At 33.1% G+C, this 18,224-nt stretch overlaps 2 protein-coding genes, 3 non-coding genes and 1 pseudogene across 5 annotated transcripts; 4 read left to right on the top strand and 2 right to left on the bottom strand.

The window, feature by feature from the left end:
- Window positions 1-1,007: 1,007 nt before the first annotated feature.
- On the bottom strand, window positions 1,008-4,901 carry LOC122581706 (ran-binding protein 1 homolog b-like). The gene is made up of 4 exons (XM_043753963.1): window positions 4,569-4,901; window positions 3,633-3,784; window positions 3,419-3,544; window positions 1,008-1,593 (listed from the first exon to the last, which is right to left on the bottom strand). The coding sequence occupies exons 1-4, from the start codon at window positions 4,715-4,717 to the stop codon at window positions 1,358-1,360; spliced, it is 663 nt and encodes a 220-aa protein (XP_043609898.1). The 5' UTR covers window positions 4,718-4,901; the 3' UTR covers window positions 1,008-1,357.
- Window positions 4,902-7,668: 2,767 nt separating this feature from the next.
- LOC122584046 lies at window positions 7,669-7,863 on the top strand. The gene has a single exon (XR_006321402.1). It is a non-coding gene; the product is annotated as a U2 spliceosomal RNA (small nuclear RNA).
- Window positions 7,864-8,552: 689 nt separating this feature from the next.
- Window positions 8,553-8,747, top strand: LOC122584047. Its single transcript, XR_006321403.1, has one exon. It is a non-coding gene; the product is annotated as a U2 spliceosomal RNA (small nuclear RNA).
- Window positions 8,748-9,742: 995 nt separating this feature from the next.
- Window positions 9,743-9,923, top strand: LOC122584048 (annotated as a pseudogene).
- A 975-nt stretch (window positions 9,924-10,898) lies between these two features.
- LOC122584045 lies at window positions 10,899-11,094 on the top strand. The gene has a single exon (XR_006321401.1). It is a non-coding gene; the product is annotated as a U2 spliceosomal RNA (small nuclear RNA).
- Window positions 11,095-14,929: 3,835 nt separating this feature from the next.
- Window positions 14,930-16,478, bottom strand: LOC122581575 (mitogen-activated protein kinase kinase kinase 17). Its single transcript, XM_043753809.1, has one exon. It carries the CDS (start codon window positions 16,400-16,402, stop codon window positions 14,930-14,932), a length of 1,473 nt encoding a protein of 490 aa, XP_043609744.1. The 5' UTR covers window positions 16,403-16,478.
- Between the last annotated feature and the right edge of the window lie 1,746 nt (window positions 16,479-18,224).

The following is an 18,224-nucleotide window of genomic DNA, read 5'->3' as shown; positions in this document are numbered from 1 at the left end:
AAAGACTCCCTTAGCCACAAAGTCAATGCGATTTGCAAAACTATAATTATTGTAATTTGATATTACGATTATATATATTTTATGGTTACATTATATTTTTTATTCTTTTGATGCGAATTTGTAGTTATACCGTAAGTTTATGACTCAAAATTCTCAATTATGTAATACTTTGATATATGTATAAAGACATCATATATATATATTATACTCCGTACTCTATAATGTGTTGACTTAATTGATGGGGTATATGAATCATGAATGGAAAGTAATCGACTTAGTCATGGACAACCATCAATTAGTTATGACTATTTAGGCACCAGGTTACATCAACCGTGATGATAATTAAGTTCAACCGTGACTCAACTTGACTTTCTGAGATTGAAAGATCTAGTTTGGGATCTATTGGGCATAATCACAAGGGGTAGTAATACTTTCGGGTGCAACAAGTGTCATTTATTTGCTATCACTAGTTTTCAAAGCTCCAATCTTGTCATGGCAAGAACCAACTACTCTGATTCTACATCTATCAGAGTATCAGACTATCACTCTGTGCTGGCTGATTTTTACTGCAATAAAACATGTTTCTGGAATTCTGGCTAGACCTTCGCCAAAAGCTCATAGTATAACTAAGTAGGCTCCAACTAACGAAACTTCTTCAGTTAAAAAAATCCGACAAAACAGCCGAAATGGCAAATGAAAACAGCCACACTTCACCTGCTCAAAAATACAAAAAATAGAAACAGCCACAATTCACAAAGAAAGTGGCCAGATCAAAAACGGCCAGGCATTTAAGAAGTACATTCGGTCCCATTAGAAAACCGAACAGTTTCTTAGTATCAGAAACGGCTTGGTTCGTTTTAGTCTGAATGCAACATTGAAAATGGTTTTCTATTAACTCTAACAAAAAACAGCAGCATGAGCAATACGACCTCATCCAATCACGGTTTAGTATTTAATCCCTGGCATCATTCAAGTACTTTCAAATCCTTCATCGCACAAACAAGAGGTAGAACGCAATATAATAAACTAAATTAAATCCAATATTTCAAAATGACTCCAATCATAATTGCAAAAGCGAATAACAGACGTATGCTGATATGCATCAACTGAAAACCAATTTCCCAACAGATGTACAAATAGCATCTGTAAAACTCCATATATCTATACCCGACAATACTAATGACGCCCCAAAAAAGAACTAGACCGACCGACCGACCAACTCATAACCTTCACACAAATCCAAGACCCAGACCCGACAGACCGACTTCACTCCTGCAACTTGGGACACATTGCATTTCACCTCTCGGAAACTTAAACCTACCAAGAGATGATAATGTTACAACACCTGCAACCACCATCACTCGTCTTTCTTTGCTGAATCAGCTGCTGCTTTTTCAGGTTCCTCCTCCTTGACCTTTTCAGGTGTTGCCTCCTTCACTTTTTCAGGTACCTCCTCCTTCACCACCTCTTCCTTTTTATCTTCAACACTAAGCTTCTCTAGAAGTCCAGCAGCAGCTGAAGCATCTTTGTTCTCTTCCTTGCTTTGTTGTGACTCGGCCACCTCTTGAAAAGTTTCCATGAACTTTTTGCAATCTATACGTCAACAAAGTATAAAACAAATTACACCAAATTTTTAGCAAAAGCTATTTAAGCTTATTACAAGAGCATGTTAGATACAAAGGCAAACCATAGAAACAAATTTCAAGCAAAACTATAATTTAGCAAATACTCAAAAATTACCGATAACACACAAGGTGAGATAATGCATATTTTTACATAGGGATGATCAGCATAAAAACTGTGATCATATGCAGGAAGTGAGGTGGAAGGATTAGATGTTGCAGCAACTACGGACCAAAATGTCGGGAGAAGTCTAAGTTGGCAGTCAATACTAGAATGCAACCCACGCCTTTTGTTACAACCCTTCACCAAGCATACACTAAAGAATATGCAACTGGTGGTATATGATATAGAAGAGGTTGCGAATGTCACAATGCCATAACTTTAACAAGGACAGGGGCCCTCTTCAGTATTTCAACATCTTCCTTCTACCACCCACATCCTGCTCAGACCTTTTACTTTTGACATCATATCAATCCCAAACATTAAAGATTGTACACTTATACACAAATTCCAAAAGAAAAATATAAGAAAAAACAGTGAAACCATAATGTATGAGTGGAAACACACAGATTAACGGAATGTGTACAAGACTACAAGTGTGGGAAAAAAACTGAGCAGAAAAACCAAAACTTTGTGTCATGACCATTGACATCCATAGATGTTTCGCCAGAACCAGTTGAAATTCTACCATGATATGTGCATAAACAATAGACCTTTAAAAACAGAATATTTCTTTTAACATTTGCAACAAACAAACATTTATGTCTAGCTTATAACTCAACTGCTAAAAAATGTACTCCATAGTTAAAAACAATAAACTGATAATGCATAGGCTACCATAAAAAGAGCATTACTGAATAGCCCTATGACTAAATCCCGGCTAACAGATACATAACTAAAACCAAAAGAAACTAGATGACTCATATGATATTTGACTCATCATGGTTTATAAAATATAGGGAAAAGAATCTGTGTGTATGTAACTTGTCTTCAACTACTATTGTATGAAAGAAACTTTGTTTTGGTTCATTGTATGTAAATAACCCGCTAAACTGAATGAATCATGTAAATAATCTGTTAAATGCTGATGTGGTGGTCTCTCATTGGCCACGTATGAGATGTTTGATGGTGCCACGTTAGTAACCGGTCGATTTCTTACACAATTCGTTCAGTTTTGAGACAAACTTACATGCAATGAACCAAAACAAAGTTTCTTTCCTTAAATAGTAGTTGAAGACAAAGTTACATACGCACACAGATTCTTTTCCCTAAAATATATGTTGCAAACTTCCACACAAACTTTACAGCTCGTACCAGCTTCACAGCTTGTAAAGTATGCATAATATTTGTCAAGTCTTGTCTACTTTATAGTGCATATGCCAGATTACACACTTTATAAGCCAAAACCACAAGCATTCAGATACAAAAATCAACTTGAGCTTTAAAGCTTAATTTAGGAGAAAATGTCTATTTTTAAAGCACTTAAGTGCATTTGAATACAGAAATCAACATGTACTTCAAAGCTTATTTTAGTGGAAAAAGTTTAACTTGAAGCACTTAACAAAACACTGATTTCAAATGCAGCAAGCCGTTAAAATATGCAAACCCCAAACCACCATTTAGCATGACACAATGTTAGATAAACTCAATTAGTCTGTCAAACTAGTAATCAAACACTTTTATTATATACATTATAAAAGAAAAGGTCCAATATGAACTACAAATCCATCTAACATAAGCAAAACAATACACAATGCATTCACCGAAAGCCAAAAGTACGAAAAAGAAAACTTACTCTCAACTGATCCAAATCTGATGCAAAAGAGCTCATCCTTAAGTTCACCATCAGAGAAATCAGAAGCATGCCACACGCATGACTTATCGTTACCAGCATGTTCTTGGACAGTCATGGTAGGAATAACTACAACATACAATCAATCAATTTAATCAAAACACTTTTCACAAACTCAAGAAAGCAATATATAATTCGATTGTGTGTGTGTATACACCTAAATGATTGGCACAGATCTTTAGGGTTTTGGATTGACGCATAACAAGACGAACTTTGCCAGTTTTCTTATGCTTCAAAAACTTAACTGAACCTGCACCTCTTTCCTTCCACTGGTTTCCTTCCTTATCGAATCGATACAACTTCGATTTCCTGAAATTCCATAACCATAATCAAAACCGATACATATTAAGCACAATAAATACACACACAATTATAACAAAAACATATATATATATAGGGTGACAATCAAATAAGAACAAAATTAAAATGAGAACACTTAAAAAAAACATTTTGATGCATTAAAAATGCATAAAACTGACATAGCGCATAACTAATTATCATTATTTAAGTTTTTAACAACACCGTCAAAATCGAAAAAATCTCGTTTTTTGTTGGATGCATTATATTGATGAATATGCATCCAAGATGGATGCACACAAAAAAACGTGATTTTTTCGATTTTGACGGATCTTGTTAAAGACTTAAATATGATAATTAGTTAAGCACCATGTTAGTTTTATGGACTTTTAATGCATCAAAATGATGTTTTTAAGTGTTCTCACATTTCTTATTTTATAAGTGTTGTCACAGGAGTGTAACCCTATATATATATATATATATACACTTGGATACACAATCACACATTGATATACACACACAAACATATATACAGACACATATCCATAAATATATAGCGATATACAAAGATATATAAACATATTGATGATATAAATAGCTACACACATATTCATATGCATAAAATAGATACATATATACACAAGCATCTACTGATATATATATACACACACATACATAAATACACACTTATTTTAATATATATACATATATACAGACAATTATTATAATAAGTATATATAATGAAAATAATGAAAAAAGTAAGTGAGATCTATAGATCAAGGGGAAAAAAACATACAGATCGAGAATAGCATCTTCATCTTCTTCACCAGTAGTAACGGCAACTTCTTCAAGCTTAACGATCGGAGCGATTTGAGCTCCGGTATCTTCGTCTTCTGCTGGTGCGGTTTCCTCTTCCTCTCTGTGCTCTGGATCGTTGCTCGCCATTTGATTTCAATCTGAACTTTTGTGTGTTTGAGAGTGTGTAAATTGATTGAGATAAAAAAATATAAATAAGATCGGAGGTTATGGAGGAAGCAAGGGCGGCCGGATGTAAAGGGTTATATATGTATATTGGTGTATATAGAGGAGGCGTACAAGGGTTTTTGTGTTTGGGTGCTAGGATAGTTGTGGCCTGTTTGTGTTTTGGGCTTTACACGTGTTCTAATTAATGAACCAAACATGGTTTCATCAAGGTTAGAGCCTTTTTATCGTATATTTCTTTTACTTAATGTCTCGAGTGTTCACGGTTATAAATATTTAAAGGAAAAAATAACAAGACTTTAATTAAAATCAGGAGTGCCTCCGAACAGCCCATTGACTTTTTATCATATTTTTTAGTAATTGTGAAAAACATCATTTGTATTTTGTTTGTAGTTTATGTAGAGGTAAAATGATATTAAGACTTGTAAGCCATAAAAATACAACATTGAATAATGTTACATACATAATTTTTACGTGTTCAATCTTAGTTAGATTATAATTTGAAAGAACTTATATCATCTTATGATGTGTTTATTTCATCTTCCCAAACATAAATATGTTGACTTGTTAGGTTGACCACGACACCACATATAAGTAGGGGTGTTCATCAAACCGTCAAACCATAAAAACAGGACCAATCCGGGATGTATGGATTGATTTGGTCGGATTGAGTTACTAAAGTCTGGTCTGACAATTCAAGTTTTGAAAAACCGGGTTCATTGGTTTGGTTAAAGTTTCAACAAAGAAAAAACCGCCATAAACCGGACCGGACCAAAGGTATATATGTATATGACTTTTGATGGTATCTAGCCATTAATAAAAGGAATCATATACATATACATGTATTTTTACGATAATGTGTTGGTACTACAATGGATATAATATACATTATGTAAATATTTTATTTCGACCATGTATGTTTTTAAAGAAATTAAACTTTCTCATGTATATTAAATGATGTGGAATCTATATGAATATATTATATGATCGAATGTCTTTTAATTGTTGACTCAAACATATATTATGTTTTAATAGTTTCATAAATGTTCTAATTTTAAGTGTTTGTTATGACTCTTTGTCACAAATATACACAAAGATTATATGGAAATAGAAGAAAGGGAAATAAGAAATTAAAACCGTCAAACCGACCAAACCGGACCGACTCACATGGTCTGGTCTGGCTTGGTTTGACAACATAGTTGGTCTAACTTGGTTTAATGTATATTAAAACCGAGAATATCGGTTTGGTTTGAGATTTAGTCAAAACCGGTCCGTGAACACCCCTACATATAAGTTGATAGCAAAGTCAAGCAGTATAAAGGGAAGCAACCCTTATAACAATAACAAACAACCTACTTATATCAATTCTTAACTTTCGGTAATGAACTCTCCAAGTTCATGTTAACCCCTTCCTTATTATTTTCTTCCAATCTATTATTGAGTTTTCTTATATTCAAAATAAATGAAAAAAAAAAAGCAAGAAAAAATCAATAGAGTTATGTAATTTACATTATTAATTTATAGATGAAAAGTAGAAGAAATAAAAAGCTTACCATATATTATATTTTACCTCATTTTGTATTGAAAAATATGAGAAAAACTACTCATAATTTTCCCATCTTTATCAATTGTTTGATTTGTTTAAAAATCATAAAATGCATTTTATATTTTTATCCCCTCCAATTAATTTTTTCCTTTTTTTTTTTTCCTTTTTTGAAGAAAAACTTAGGAATACAGCTCGTGTACGTGGAAAGGAAAAAGATGATCTCAATATATAACATTGAGGTCGCAGAGAAATGATAATAAACGGTCACACAAGATGTCTCGGATGAGCCGCATACATGGGAAAGCAAAAGACCATTAATTTCATACAAGGCATACAAAAACAATTCATTTATTTTTTTGAATGATGGGATCAATAGTTTATAATTTCATGAATAGATAAAATACTGTAATTACTCGTATATGTTAAGATCCACGAGTAATATTCGATGTTTTCTTATTTTATCACAAAAATAAGCACTTTTTCACGATTGTAACGTCCTTGAATCTAAGACCGCATTTGAGTCTAAAATGTCATGAAAACTAGTCTACCTAAAAAATGAGGATGCAACACATGAAATAAGTATTCGTTGCATCATGCCTCGTATATGTTAGAAGATATGAACGGGATGAGTTTGTCATCATTTCCCAAGTTATCAAGATTGCAAACATCAATTCTGATTTATCAAGAACAACACAGCCAAGATCGACAGCCCATTACCAGTTCGGAATGAGTCACCATTCCAAAATTAGATTTCGATTTTCTTGTATAAATAGGGCTGCTTTTCTCATTGTAATTCATAACAAACATTTTCAATACAATTCATATTCTCAATTTACTTGTTTATCAGTATAGTATCGGTTGTAATTTTCTATAAGCATAATATACAAATGGTACAGAGAGATATGAGAAATACACACAGATACAATATATATCAGTTACTTGGCATAAAAAAACATATGGAACAACATTCAATCGACAATGAGCTAAAAACTATATGTTGATTGATTGAATAAATAACAAGTTAACAGAGATATAGATAGTATTAAGATTGAGATATATCACGAGCGAGTTGCAGTGGATTTTAGCCTCGCTAGTTGAGACAGCAACTGATGTTAGACATGAGAGAGTGGCAAATGGATTCAATGATGGAGGTGGAGGTATTATTTAGAATCAAAGGGAGTTCATTTTATCCCAACATCCAAATATAGTTTTTGGTGTAAGAGATACTTCGAGTTTGTGCTCAGAAATAAAATAAAAGGTGAGAATTAGATAGGTAACACATTGAAGGAATCATCCCACATTGGCTGAGTGAAGGATAAAAAGAGAAGGTAACTGCATATAAAAGCTCAAGCCTAATCAGATATCAAGCATACCTTTCTCGGCCTTTTGGCTAAGATCAAGTGTAGTATCTGTTCTTATCAGTTTAATATCTGATATGTGAGCCATCAGCTCACTCGATATTAATCTTATTTTTTATGGGGGAAGACCCATCAGGCTAGCTTGCTAGTCGGGCTTCATGTGTCGCCTTGGTCTTACACCCTCACCTTGGCCTAGCACGCCCCTCCAATCCCTAGTTTAAAAAATATTACACAAAACAGAACATTCAATTTTTGGATATTGGACTGATCAGAAATATGATTAATAGCTCCTGATATGCTTGTATTTTTTTAGCTTCATATATGGTTTTACATTTTGTTTGATGAAACAACAAACTTGAAGAAACTTTCTATTGTTTATTTTGAGTTGTAGTCTTGTAGAAGGGTTCCATTTCTAGTAAAATATTTCAAAGTTGATTGAAGGTCGGTCCTCTTCTGCCGTTTGATTGTGAGCCTGCACAAAGAATGCTCAGAACTCTTAAATTATTTCTCTAAATATTCTGCAAGAAAATTTCATCGTAATAATGGCTTAACATGTCATGGACAATCACATTGATGTAAAGATATTTAAATAGAATAGCCGGTAGTGACAAATCTTTGTAGAGACATGAAAAGTTATGATTTTTTTGTTTTTAAAAAAATAGAAATATAATACATGGAATGTCTCCAGAATTTCTGAAATCCATACAAAATGATTTAACGAGTCAATAACATCATTGGTAACTTAGAAAAAAAATATGAAACCAGAGAGGTAATGTGGGATTTATGCTCTTTTAACATAGATAGTTCAATCAGTTGGCATCCCACATTGCGTATGAGAAGGTTAGAAACTAGGTATCAGTGACTACATAAACCAAGGCCCATGGATGTCAAAAGCATACCTTTCTCGGTCTTTTGGCTAAGATCAAGTACTGTATCTACTCTTATCAGTTTAATATCTGATATGTGAGCCATCGGCTCACTCGAAATTAACCTTTTTTTTATGGGGTAAAACCCGTTTCAATAGCTTGCTATTGGGGTCTTTCAGAGTCACCTTGGTGTTGTACTACAACCTTGGCTTGGCTCACCCCTCCAATCATAGTCTTAATTTGACATTTACAGGATTTCTATTAGCACTTGTAACTCTTAACAACATTAACTTTTGATAACAAATATGGAAATTGTAACAAGAGTAGGAATTGACTTGCTTACTCGATGTTTATCTTGTTTATTTACTAGTTTTTGTTTTTCAAAATATATGAAATAGTTTTTTCTGCAAAATTAAAGTACTGTCCCCGAATAAAGCAAGGGAACGCCTCTAATTCTTAACCATTTCATTAGATATCATGTCGATCTTTGATATGTGCTAACGGGCTACTGCTTCTGAAGAAGGCAGTCAAAGGCCTCAGGTTAAAGCATAAGCATTTTTAGCCTGATGTTTTTTGCCAATAAAAATCCAAGAAGAACCAGAAAACTTTCTTTGTAATGGTTATAGAATTACATGTATAATGTTCAGTAACCAATGGCTAATAAGCCGAAACAGAAAATAGTATATTCCAGCTAGGCCAGAGAAACAGTCAAAAATGGTCAAGGGGGTATCCTGGTTGGGACACATACATCTAAGTGAACAACGATTCGCATATGTGGATAACCCAAACAGGGTTGGTGCTAAACTGAGTTCATTTGACACACACCAACATTTTCTCTTATGGACATGCTAAACATACCTCTATTGACACTCAATGAAATATCGATCTTTTTAGCTGTTCTATGGAGTAAAGAGAACGAATACAGTAAGCAAATCAGAAATGCCTTGCCAGATTTGTAATCCAAGATTTGGTTTTAGGGGTAAACTGAACACCGAATTAATATATCCATGTGGCAATTCATGTACAACGGATGTAAGGCTCAAACTGAAAGTTAAGTAAATGGTTCAAGACTTAAAAAAAACTTGTTTGTGGTTCCTTTTACATTAGCATAGAGATATTTTCTAAAAACAATCAAAGCAACAATCCCACATTGGCTGAGTGAAGGATACAAATAGAAGGGAACTACATAAAAAAGCTCAAGCCGAATCAGATATCAAGCATACCTTTCTCGGCCTTTTGGCTAAGATCAAGTGTAGTTTAATATCTGATGTGTGAGCCATCGGCTCACTCGATATTAACCCTTTTTTTTTCATGGAGAGAGACACGTTTCAATAGCTTGCTGTTGGGTCTTTGTGAGTCGCCTTGGTGATGCACTATAGCCTTGGCCTGGCTCACCCCTCCAATTCTCATTTTAATGTTTATATTTTGGCTGTGATAACTATTGTGCAGCTCAACAGGTAATGATAAACTATATAAGTATCATTGTAAAGTTTTTCCTTTTAGATCATCAGTTAGCAGTTGTCTTTCTCATTCAGTATCAACAACTAATTAATAAACAGCTAAGAAATCAGACAAATTTTCAAAATCTGTTCAGTTACTTAACAATTTCTGGACACCGAGATGTATTTTGTAAATTGTTTTATTTGCGATAGTAGCAATGCCCTTGGAACCTTGATTGACAGCAAATGAAAAGTATCAAAGGATACAAGTTGCTACCAAAATCCTGAGTTTGCTTCATATGTGAGTGTCCATTGGACACCCATGTAAGCAGCGTCAAAGTGACTCATCCGGTTTACCACAAAGTATACAAAGTATCGACGCTATTGCAACTCTATATAAGACCAGATTTAAGCGGCTAGGGAGACAATGAAGCGATGCTCTTGGAAAGCCATAAATTCCACCTATGATGCATCCACAAAGAAGAATCAGCAAGGATCTTAGCTTGCACTAAGCTCGATAATTTTAACTGTCAACCATCTAATTCCATGAATCCTTAAAAGTTAAAACCTACAGTAAGAGTAAATCTCCAATCCAAAGGCCCACCCGATTTGTACATCTCCATCTCCCACAAAGCATCCAATCTTTGTTGTACTTGAGAGGATATAACCATCATTGACACAAAACCTTTATGGAAAGAAAAAAAAGATTTCAAAATTTCAGTTAGTAGCTTTAAAGTGTTCTGTTCTGTCTTGGAAATTTAAATTTGGCATTAGTTGGTGACATAATCTTTCTTATTAGGAAAAATGGATTGGATATGGATATCTGGATTTATGACAGAAAAATAAAGTCCATGGAACAATCCCACATTGGCCAAGTGAAGGATGCAAAGAGAAGAAACTTGCCTATAAAAAATCCAATCAAATGACTTATTAAGCATACCTTTCTCGGCCTTTTGGCTAAGATCAAGTGTAGTATCTGTTCTTATCAGTTTAATATCTGATATGTGAGCCATTGGTTCACTTGATATTAATCTTATTTTTTATGGGGGAAGGCCCGTTTCAATAGCTTGCTCTTAGGGTCTTTGAGAGTCGCCTTGGTGTTGCACTACAACCTTGGCTTGGCTCACCTCTGCATTCCCTAGTTTAAAAGCATTCCTATTTTCCCTTCGATGGTATTTACATATGTTTAAGTTATTAGATATGTTTTTTAGAGAGTGACAATATTTACATGTGCTGATGGTGAATCATTGTAAAAACTTAAAATGAGAAGAAAGAAAAATAATAAACTTAGTTTATTAACATATGTTTCTTAGAGAATTACAATATTTACATTTGCTGATATTGAATCATTTTCACATACTTGTATCAAGTCTTTAACTTCAGACTCACAAGTTACAACCCATATGAGTGTCATTCTAGTAACAAAGTACTACTCTCTGTCCCATTTTTATTATCTAGTGAATCCTTTCCCCCCAAAATAATTATCCACTTTCTACCTAAGTACCTTGTAATTACTGGCTCATTTACCATAATACCCCTAATCAATTGCCATTCTTGTAATTTATCAAGTTAATTGTGTATCAAGTTCAAGGTTAAAACTGACATTTTATCATCTAAAATTTTAATCAATTAGACCTGCCATAGTACAAAACTACAAACTCTTTTTTTTTTGGACGACCAAACTGGGACGGAGAGGTATGGAGCGATAAGTATCATACTTGTCTTAGTGACTCGGTGTTTAGCCTATTTGATTTCTGTAGAACCTCATGTATCGGTATTGATCCTCATGGAAGTTAAAAAACTAAAGAAGAACTGATTTACCAGTAATAAGTCTCATCTCATTATCTCGCATAGGCCATCAATTAAGGTTTCAAGAACTTCAACTTACTTGTAGTCAATACACCTGATTTGTCCAAAGAATGTAACTTATAATGTACATATATATAGGCTGAGATTTTATATTTTTTATTCTGTATATCTTGAAGAGCAAATATCCAAATGCTAAAATGCCCCCATTAATATGACATATTAGATTGTTCAATTAGATACCATACCTTCAACAAAATACTAAAACACTGCCGTATTTCTTATTTGGCATATTTAACATTTGTTGAGATATTTCCAACAAGAAATGATCATAATTCCATAGGACAAAATAATGGAATAAATAGATAGGTACATTACTCTTTTTTAATGTTTAATCTTACATTTTATTATCACTAATTTGAACCCAAAAAAAAAAAAACATATTAAGTTTTATATTTCACTTGTGTTATATATTTTGCATAATCGGCAATAAAATGGATAACCGACCATATTATCATTTCTCCATTGATTAGACACATAACGAATTAATTTACATGAGGAGAAAAGAGATACGGGACCACACAATAATTATGATAACAAACATATTTCTTCATTAAACTTTGACAGTTCATGTCATTATAGTAAGATAACTGGGTTAAAGTTTAACATACTGATAATGCCGCCATTTATACTTTCTTAGTATTTTTGATAGTATAATATTAATATTTTGAAGGTACAAAAAAGACAAGACATTAAGAGGTGTTGTGTTTTTGGACCAACAAGGTAGCCAGATAATGAAATGCATATCCATATTTTGCCCCACATGCTACAACCAACGAAATAACTGGAATGCAGGGCTCATACTACATATGGATTGAATTGGATGTATTCATATAATGCTTTTATCTAAATTTACTACTTTGCTTAGCTATATTAGCCTTTGGTAAATAAGTTAAAAATGTTACCAATCAAATATTTCTGATGTGAATACATCTATGAAATAAACCAAATGCAGTTAATATGTTGTAGTTGCTACTAAAGGCAAAAAGATATGCATTGTTGGTATCAAAATGAAACAAATATTAATGTTCCATTTAATATCGAATAACTTTTTATGAAAGTTGGTGTATTCATTTCATCATTGTGGATCAATATTTATTCTTCAAATAGTTTTGTAGTTGAATGTTAACTTATAATATTGTTGTAACATTATTTCGTGGATTCCGTTAGACAACCATATGATACGATGATCATTATTTTAGTACAAGATTCACCAAAGAGAGTTATGACCACCTTAATTCGATCAAATATTCTTGGTTCCACAATGTAAATGGTGTGAGCAAATTCTTGACTCGAAATCAAGGTGTAATATATAAGTCCTTACAATGCAAAGCCTCCCACTTTCTATTTGGACCCTTAAATCAAAAGCTCATTGTAATTAAACACCAAATCATTTACATATGTGACAATATGTTTGGAGATGAATATAACAGCCTTGTGATATACATACAAAAGAAAGTGGCTTGCACACGAAGTTAAATTTGTTCACCTAGAAAATACATATGCATTAATGAGTTGTATCAAACTTATAAAGGTGTTATACCTTATGTGTATTAAGTTTTGCAGTATATTTAATTGGAAACAGGAAAAAGAAAATGTAGGAAACATTGGAAGTTAAAAACGGATGGAAATGAAGGAAGGAACCAAGCAATTTATTTACTTGAAATAGAGTAAACAGGTTTTATGGATATGGAATTGGGATGTCTCGGGTGCAACTCCAATCTCTTACGTGCCGGCAACCACTTCCTCCTTCATATATACCTAGTACACATGTTCTAACCATCCCCATCCCCATATCCATACTCATCTTAACTTACAAGAAATAAACATGCATATCACACAATTTTGCTTTTATATTTTATTTAATTTCTAATTATTACATCATTTGAAATTTTACTTTTAAAATTATAACATCCTATATATGTTAAATAAAAAGAAAAGAGGTGATGAGATAAATGATTATCACCTTCTCTGTATATAACAACAATGATATTCAATCTCGTCGATACGAGATATTAGGATCATCTCCATATATAGGAGAATAATGACATACATATAAAATATATGTGGACATTGAAATACTTACCCATGTGGTAAAACTCGACCAACGGAGTAAAAAATTCGGGTTCAGAATGGGTTTCTTCACGAGTTGGATTCGGCTGAATTGGATTAAAGTTCGATCAACATTTTAGACTCGGGTCAACTATGGTCAAACTCGGGCGACTCGGTCAAAACTCGGCTCACTCGGGTCAACTTTATTTTTCTCTTTACAAAAAGCGTTTAGTAAAATCCTAAATCTTTATACGTTTTTGTTTTTGAACATTAAGTTTGAACTTTAAAATATTATAATAATGTTTCTATACAATTATATTTAATTTTGAAGTTTTTTACATATAGTTTAAAATTTTCTAATTTTCTATATAAAAACAAATTTCTGATTTGAGTTTTCAAAAACTCCTGACTTTTCCCTTCACTGATCTCGATCCTAAGTCACGAGTTCTCCATCCTTATATATAACACAATGTATATATATCACTATGTGACAATCCGCCAATTATACGTATCAGCTTTTAAACAGTGTTCTTTTTAGCTAGTCTTCGTCGTAACTAGCTAGTAGAAATTTTCTGCTCCTAAACCTTGTGTATTAAGACTTTATTTGTAATAGTTAAGCTGTCAAAAAGTAATAAAAAAAAAGATTTTTTATTATCTAAATTTATTTTTGAGTAGTATAAAAGAAGAGTTTCTATTAGCTATATCTTTTATACGGAAATATGGCAATTAGACGATAAGCTAAGTTGTTAATTTTTTTATAAGCAAACATAAGATGTTGAAAAACTACATTTATAGATTTTGCCATCATACCATTACCATACATGACATGTTAGAGTATTAGACTTTGTCAAGTAGTTCAACGGCCTCGGATTCAAAAATCCGATAATATTAGATAGAAATTGTATAAACACGTGTTAATTGTCAGATACGTATTTTTTGTGAATGATTAACTTTGCATGAATCAGTAGTTGAAATGTAGAATGTTGAAGTAAATATCATTTTTTCATTGTAATCTACTTAGTGTATTGAGTATGTAAATCAACTAGTTTTTAATTCTCAAGTCTTGATAGCAAAATAAAATGTTGGTGGGAGATTAATATGAAAATAATGTACTCATATTGCACTACTGGAACAAGATCAGCAATTGGCTTGCAACTAAACAAGAACAGAATTTTATAATAAATATGTCGGATGCCAATCGAATTAAACAATAACAACTTAATATTCAATGAAACATACACACAACTATAATTATTATCTGTGTCTCTACTGTGCCACCCACTACTTGTACTCTGCGCATGGTGGTTGGTAAATTTATCATCATTATGTAAATTCTCATTAGAATCTCCATATTCCTGATTTGTCCTTTCATTGCCGCTAAATGTAGCATCCTCATCATTATTCTCGACTGAATCCGGATATTCCGGCCACGTCTCTACCATTTCCGACTCGGTAACGATCGAGTCATATTCTAACGGCTCAGAGTTGGTGACTGTTACATCCCTCACCAACTCCCAGCCGTCGGATTCCCAATTGGGAGATGAGTTGGAACATAACGTTCCAATCCTCTGTCTTGTATTTGAGGAATTCGAATTGACATTCGAATTCTCTACTTCTGACGCTTCTCCTTCTTCGTCAGAAGAAGCGTCAGACAAATTAATGCTTGACCAATCGAACACACATCTTGGTGACCAATTTGATTCAAATGATAAAGAAGAAGAAGAGCATGTTAACAAAAACGGATGCTGAAGTAGCTGATCACAACTCCATCTTTCAAAACGGTTTCTTCTTAAGCATTTAGATACAAAATCTTTCAACTCATGTGACATTTGAGTTGGCAAATTGGGTAACTCTTCAGAGTACCCAATTTGACACAGGGTGTCAACTCCCCTGTCTTGCCACGCTGGTTTGCCGGTGATCATTTCAATCACCGTGCAACCCAAGGACCAAACGTCAGATTCTGGTCCTTGATACTCCCCACGCACCACCTCTGGTGCCATCCACAAGGGACTCCCACGAGTCCCTGAAACTAAATTACCACCCATTTCCACCGCAGACCCAAAATCCGCCAGCTTGGCGGATCCGGGTACTGACCCGACCAACACATTCTTCCCTTTAACATCACAATGTACAATATTTCTTGAATGAATGTAGCTCAAAGCCGAAACTATACACCGTGTGTACCCTCGAACCATAACATCATTCAATTGGTGTCTATCCAAGTCAGCAACGGTGCCACCTGGCATATACTCCATATGTAAATTCCGGTAGACCATCTTGGAATTCTCTAAACTCGTGTCGTCGCCATGATATTTAACAACGAATGGCGACGACAACGATTTAAGAATACGAATTTCGTTCTCTAAAGCTTGACAGAACCGGTCGTCATAGGTTGTTGTTTGGTAATTCACTGACTTGACAGCAAAGATTTCATTGTTTGTTTTATCAACCGCTAGATTTACGGACCCAAATGAGCCTTTGCCAATGCAAATACCTCGAGCCCAATTCGGTTTGTTGGTCATTTTTTTTTTTTAGTGAAGATATGAATAAATATTGGAGATAGAAGTTTTGGTGGAAAAATGAAGGTGGATATGAGGTATTTATAGAAGAAACAAAAAAGTTGGCGTGAGATGTAGGGAGAATGATAGTAATAGTAGTAGTATGTATGTATGCATATATATATATATATATATATATATAATTAATGTTTTTGATACGCTGTTTTATCCTTATCTCCATGGTTGATAGTTAGAGGTAATAAATAAGTGTTTCGAATTTGGACTCTGTATTGTAATTGAAAAATTGGAATAGAATGGTTATCATATCATGTTTGGATCATGTTCAACTAATTAGTGTGTGTCATGGCAGACTGTAAATGATGATTTTTGTGTCATTTAAAATGACAATTAACAAGATATCAAATGTAATAATAAGATAATCAATACATTAAATTGTGGATCGTCATAGTTTACGGTTTAAAGACTAATTATGCACCAATAATCTAATGTCATATGAATTGGTGATTGAAGGAATTTGCAACTTTAAGGTCTTCAAGCTAGATAATCAATACATTAAAAAAACGTAAATATATATTGTGACGATTTTGTGCAGTGATGTATTAGAATTTTATATCAAAAGTCAATAACATTCTATTTTAATTCGTTTTATTTCTTAGAATGATGTATTTACCGAGTGTCAATATGTCATAGATTTGACTATAGTAATCAATATTAGCACGTGTTATTATCATCAAAATTGATGATATATATTCACCTCCATTGACTATTAACTAAAATGTTATTCTAAGTTGACAAAAAAGAATATTAAGTTACTTCAAAGTTCTTCAACTTTGAGATAAGTAGATATTTATTCACTTAGAGACACGTTAGAAGGTATTTGATAGAGTGAGAGTTTGTATGATGGACAGTCCCTTAAATACAAACTTTTGGATATATTATGGATATATATAAGTGGATAAGACCCAAACACCTCCACTCTTTTTTACTACCAAAAAGAACACAAATCTCTTACATATCCTTTAGGACAAAAGAAATTATTTCTTTAGTATGGAATATCTGCCAGAGTATTTAACATTTTGGATAGTCATTTTGAGATAATATATATCAAATACGAGTAATACATTAACGATAAGAAAAAACTTTGCACATTTAGAAATAGATTATTTTGAGCGCAATCCCCATAATAAGTTACTCCCCTATGAAACAAAGTTGTGAACTTAATTTGAAGGGTTTTTTTTAAGACGAAAAATAATTAATGATTTTATGAAAGAGATAAATGTATAAAATAACAATGAATTTTGGTCACATACTCACATTATCGAAACTAGAAAACATCTACCAAACTTATTAATTAAAAGACCAACGTCAAAACTAGAGAGTTATTTAGCCGGTTAGTTTTGGTAATGTGGCCAACCATCTTTCAATTTGCTATTTTATGCATTTTAAGAGAATAGTTGACCAACTATTGTTATACTTTTAGTATATATATACTGAAAAATTTTAATAGTCTATTTTATGTGGCCAAATAAAAACATGAAAATAAAATTAAAAGGAAAAACAATCGAAATGTAGGCAACAGAACACATGGAGAAGGCGACAGCGAATAGCGATAAAGTAAACTTGTATGTGGTCCCACCTTGTTGACATGGCAATCAAATATAACTCCACGTCAGTACGACAGAAGGATCAAAAATCGAAATTTAGGAACAAACATGTACCAATGGGCATCACTACATTGAATCATGTAGACGTGTACAATTGGCCTCCATAAATTAAGTGGTTATTTTGTAAGTTTTTAGCCTTTAATGTTTTCACTTTTTGGTTT

This window comes from Erigeron canadensis, chromosome 9 (assembly GCF_010389155.1).
Source record: "Erigeron canadensis isolate Cc75 chromosome 9, C_canadensis_v1, whole genome shotgun sequence".
In the NCBI taxonomy this organism is placed as follows: Eukaryota; Viridiplantae; Streptophyta; class Magnoliopsida; order Asterales; family Asteraceae; genus Erigeron; species Erigeron canadensis.
The sequence above is the reverse complement of the archived record's forward strand: the minus strand, read 5'-3'. Positions and strand labels throughout refer to the sequence as shown.

Coding starts and splice junctions, on each gene's coding strand:
- LOC122581575 (XM_043753809.1), bottom strand. CDS start 16,402: ATGACCAACAAACCGAATTGGGCTCGAGGTATTTGCATTGGCAAAGGC.
- LOC122581706 (XM_043753963.1), bottom strand. CDS start 4,717: ATGGCGAGCAACGATCCAGAGCACAGAGAGGAAGAGGAAACCGCACCA. Junction 3,785..4,568: donor GAAGATGCTATTCTCGATCT/GTATGTTTTTTT, acceptor ATGGAATTTCAG/GAAATCGAAGTTGTATCGAT. Junction 1,594..3,418: donor CAGATTTGGATCAGTTGAGA/GTAAGTTTTCTT, acceptor GTTGACGTATAG/ATTGCAAAAAGTTCATGGAA.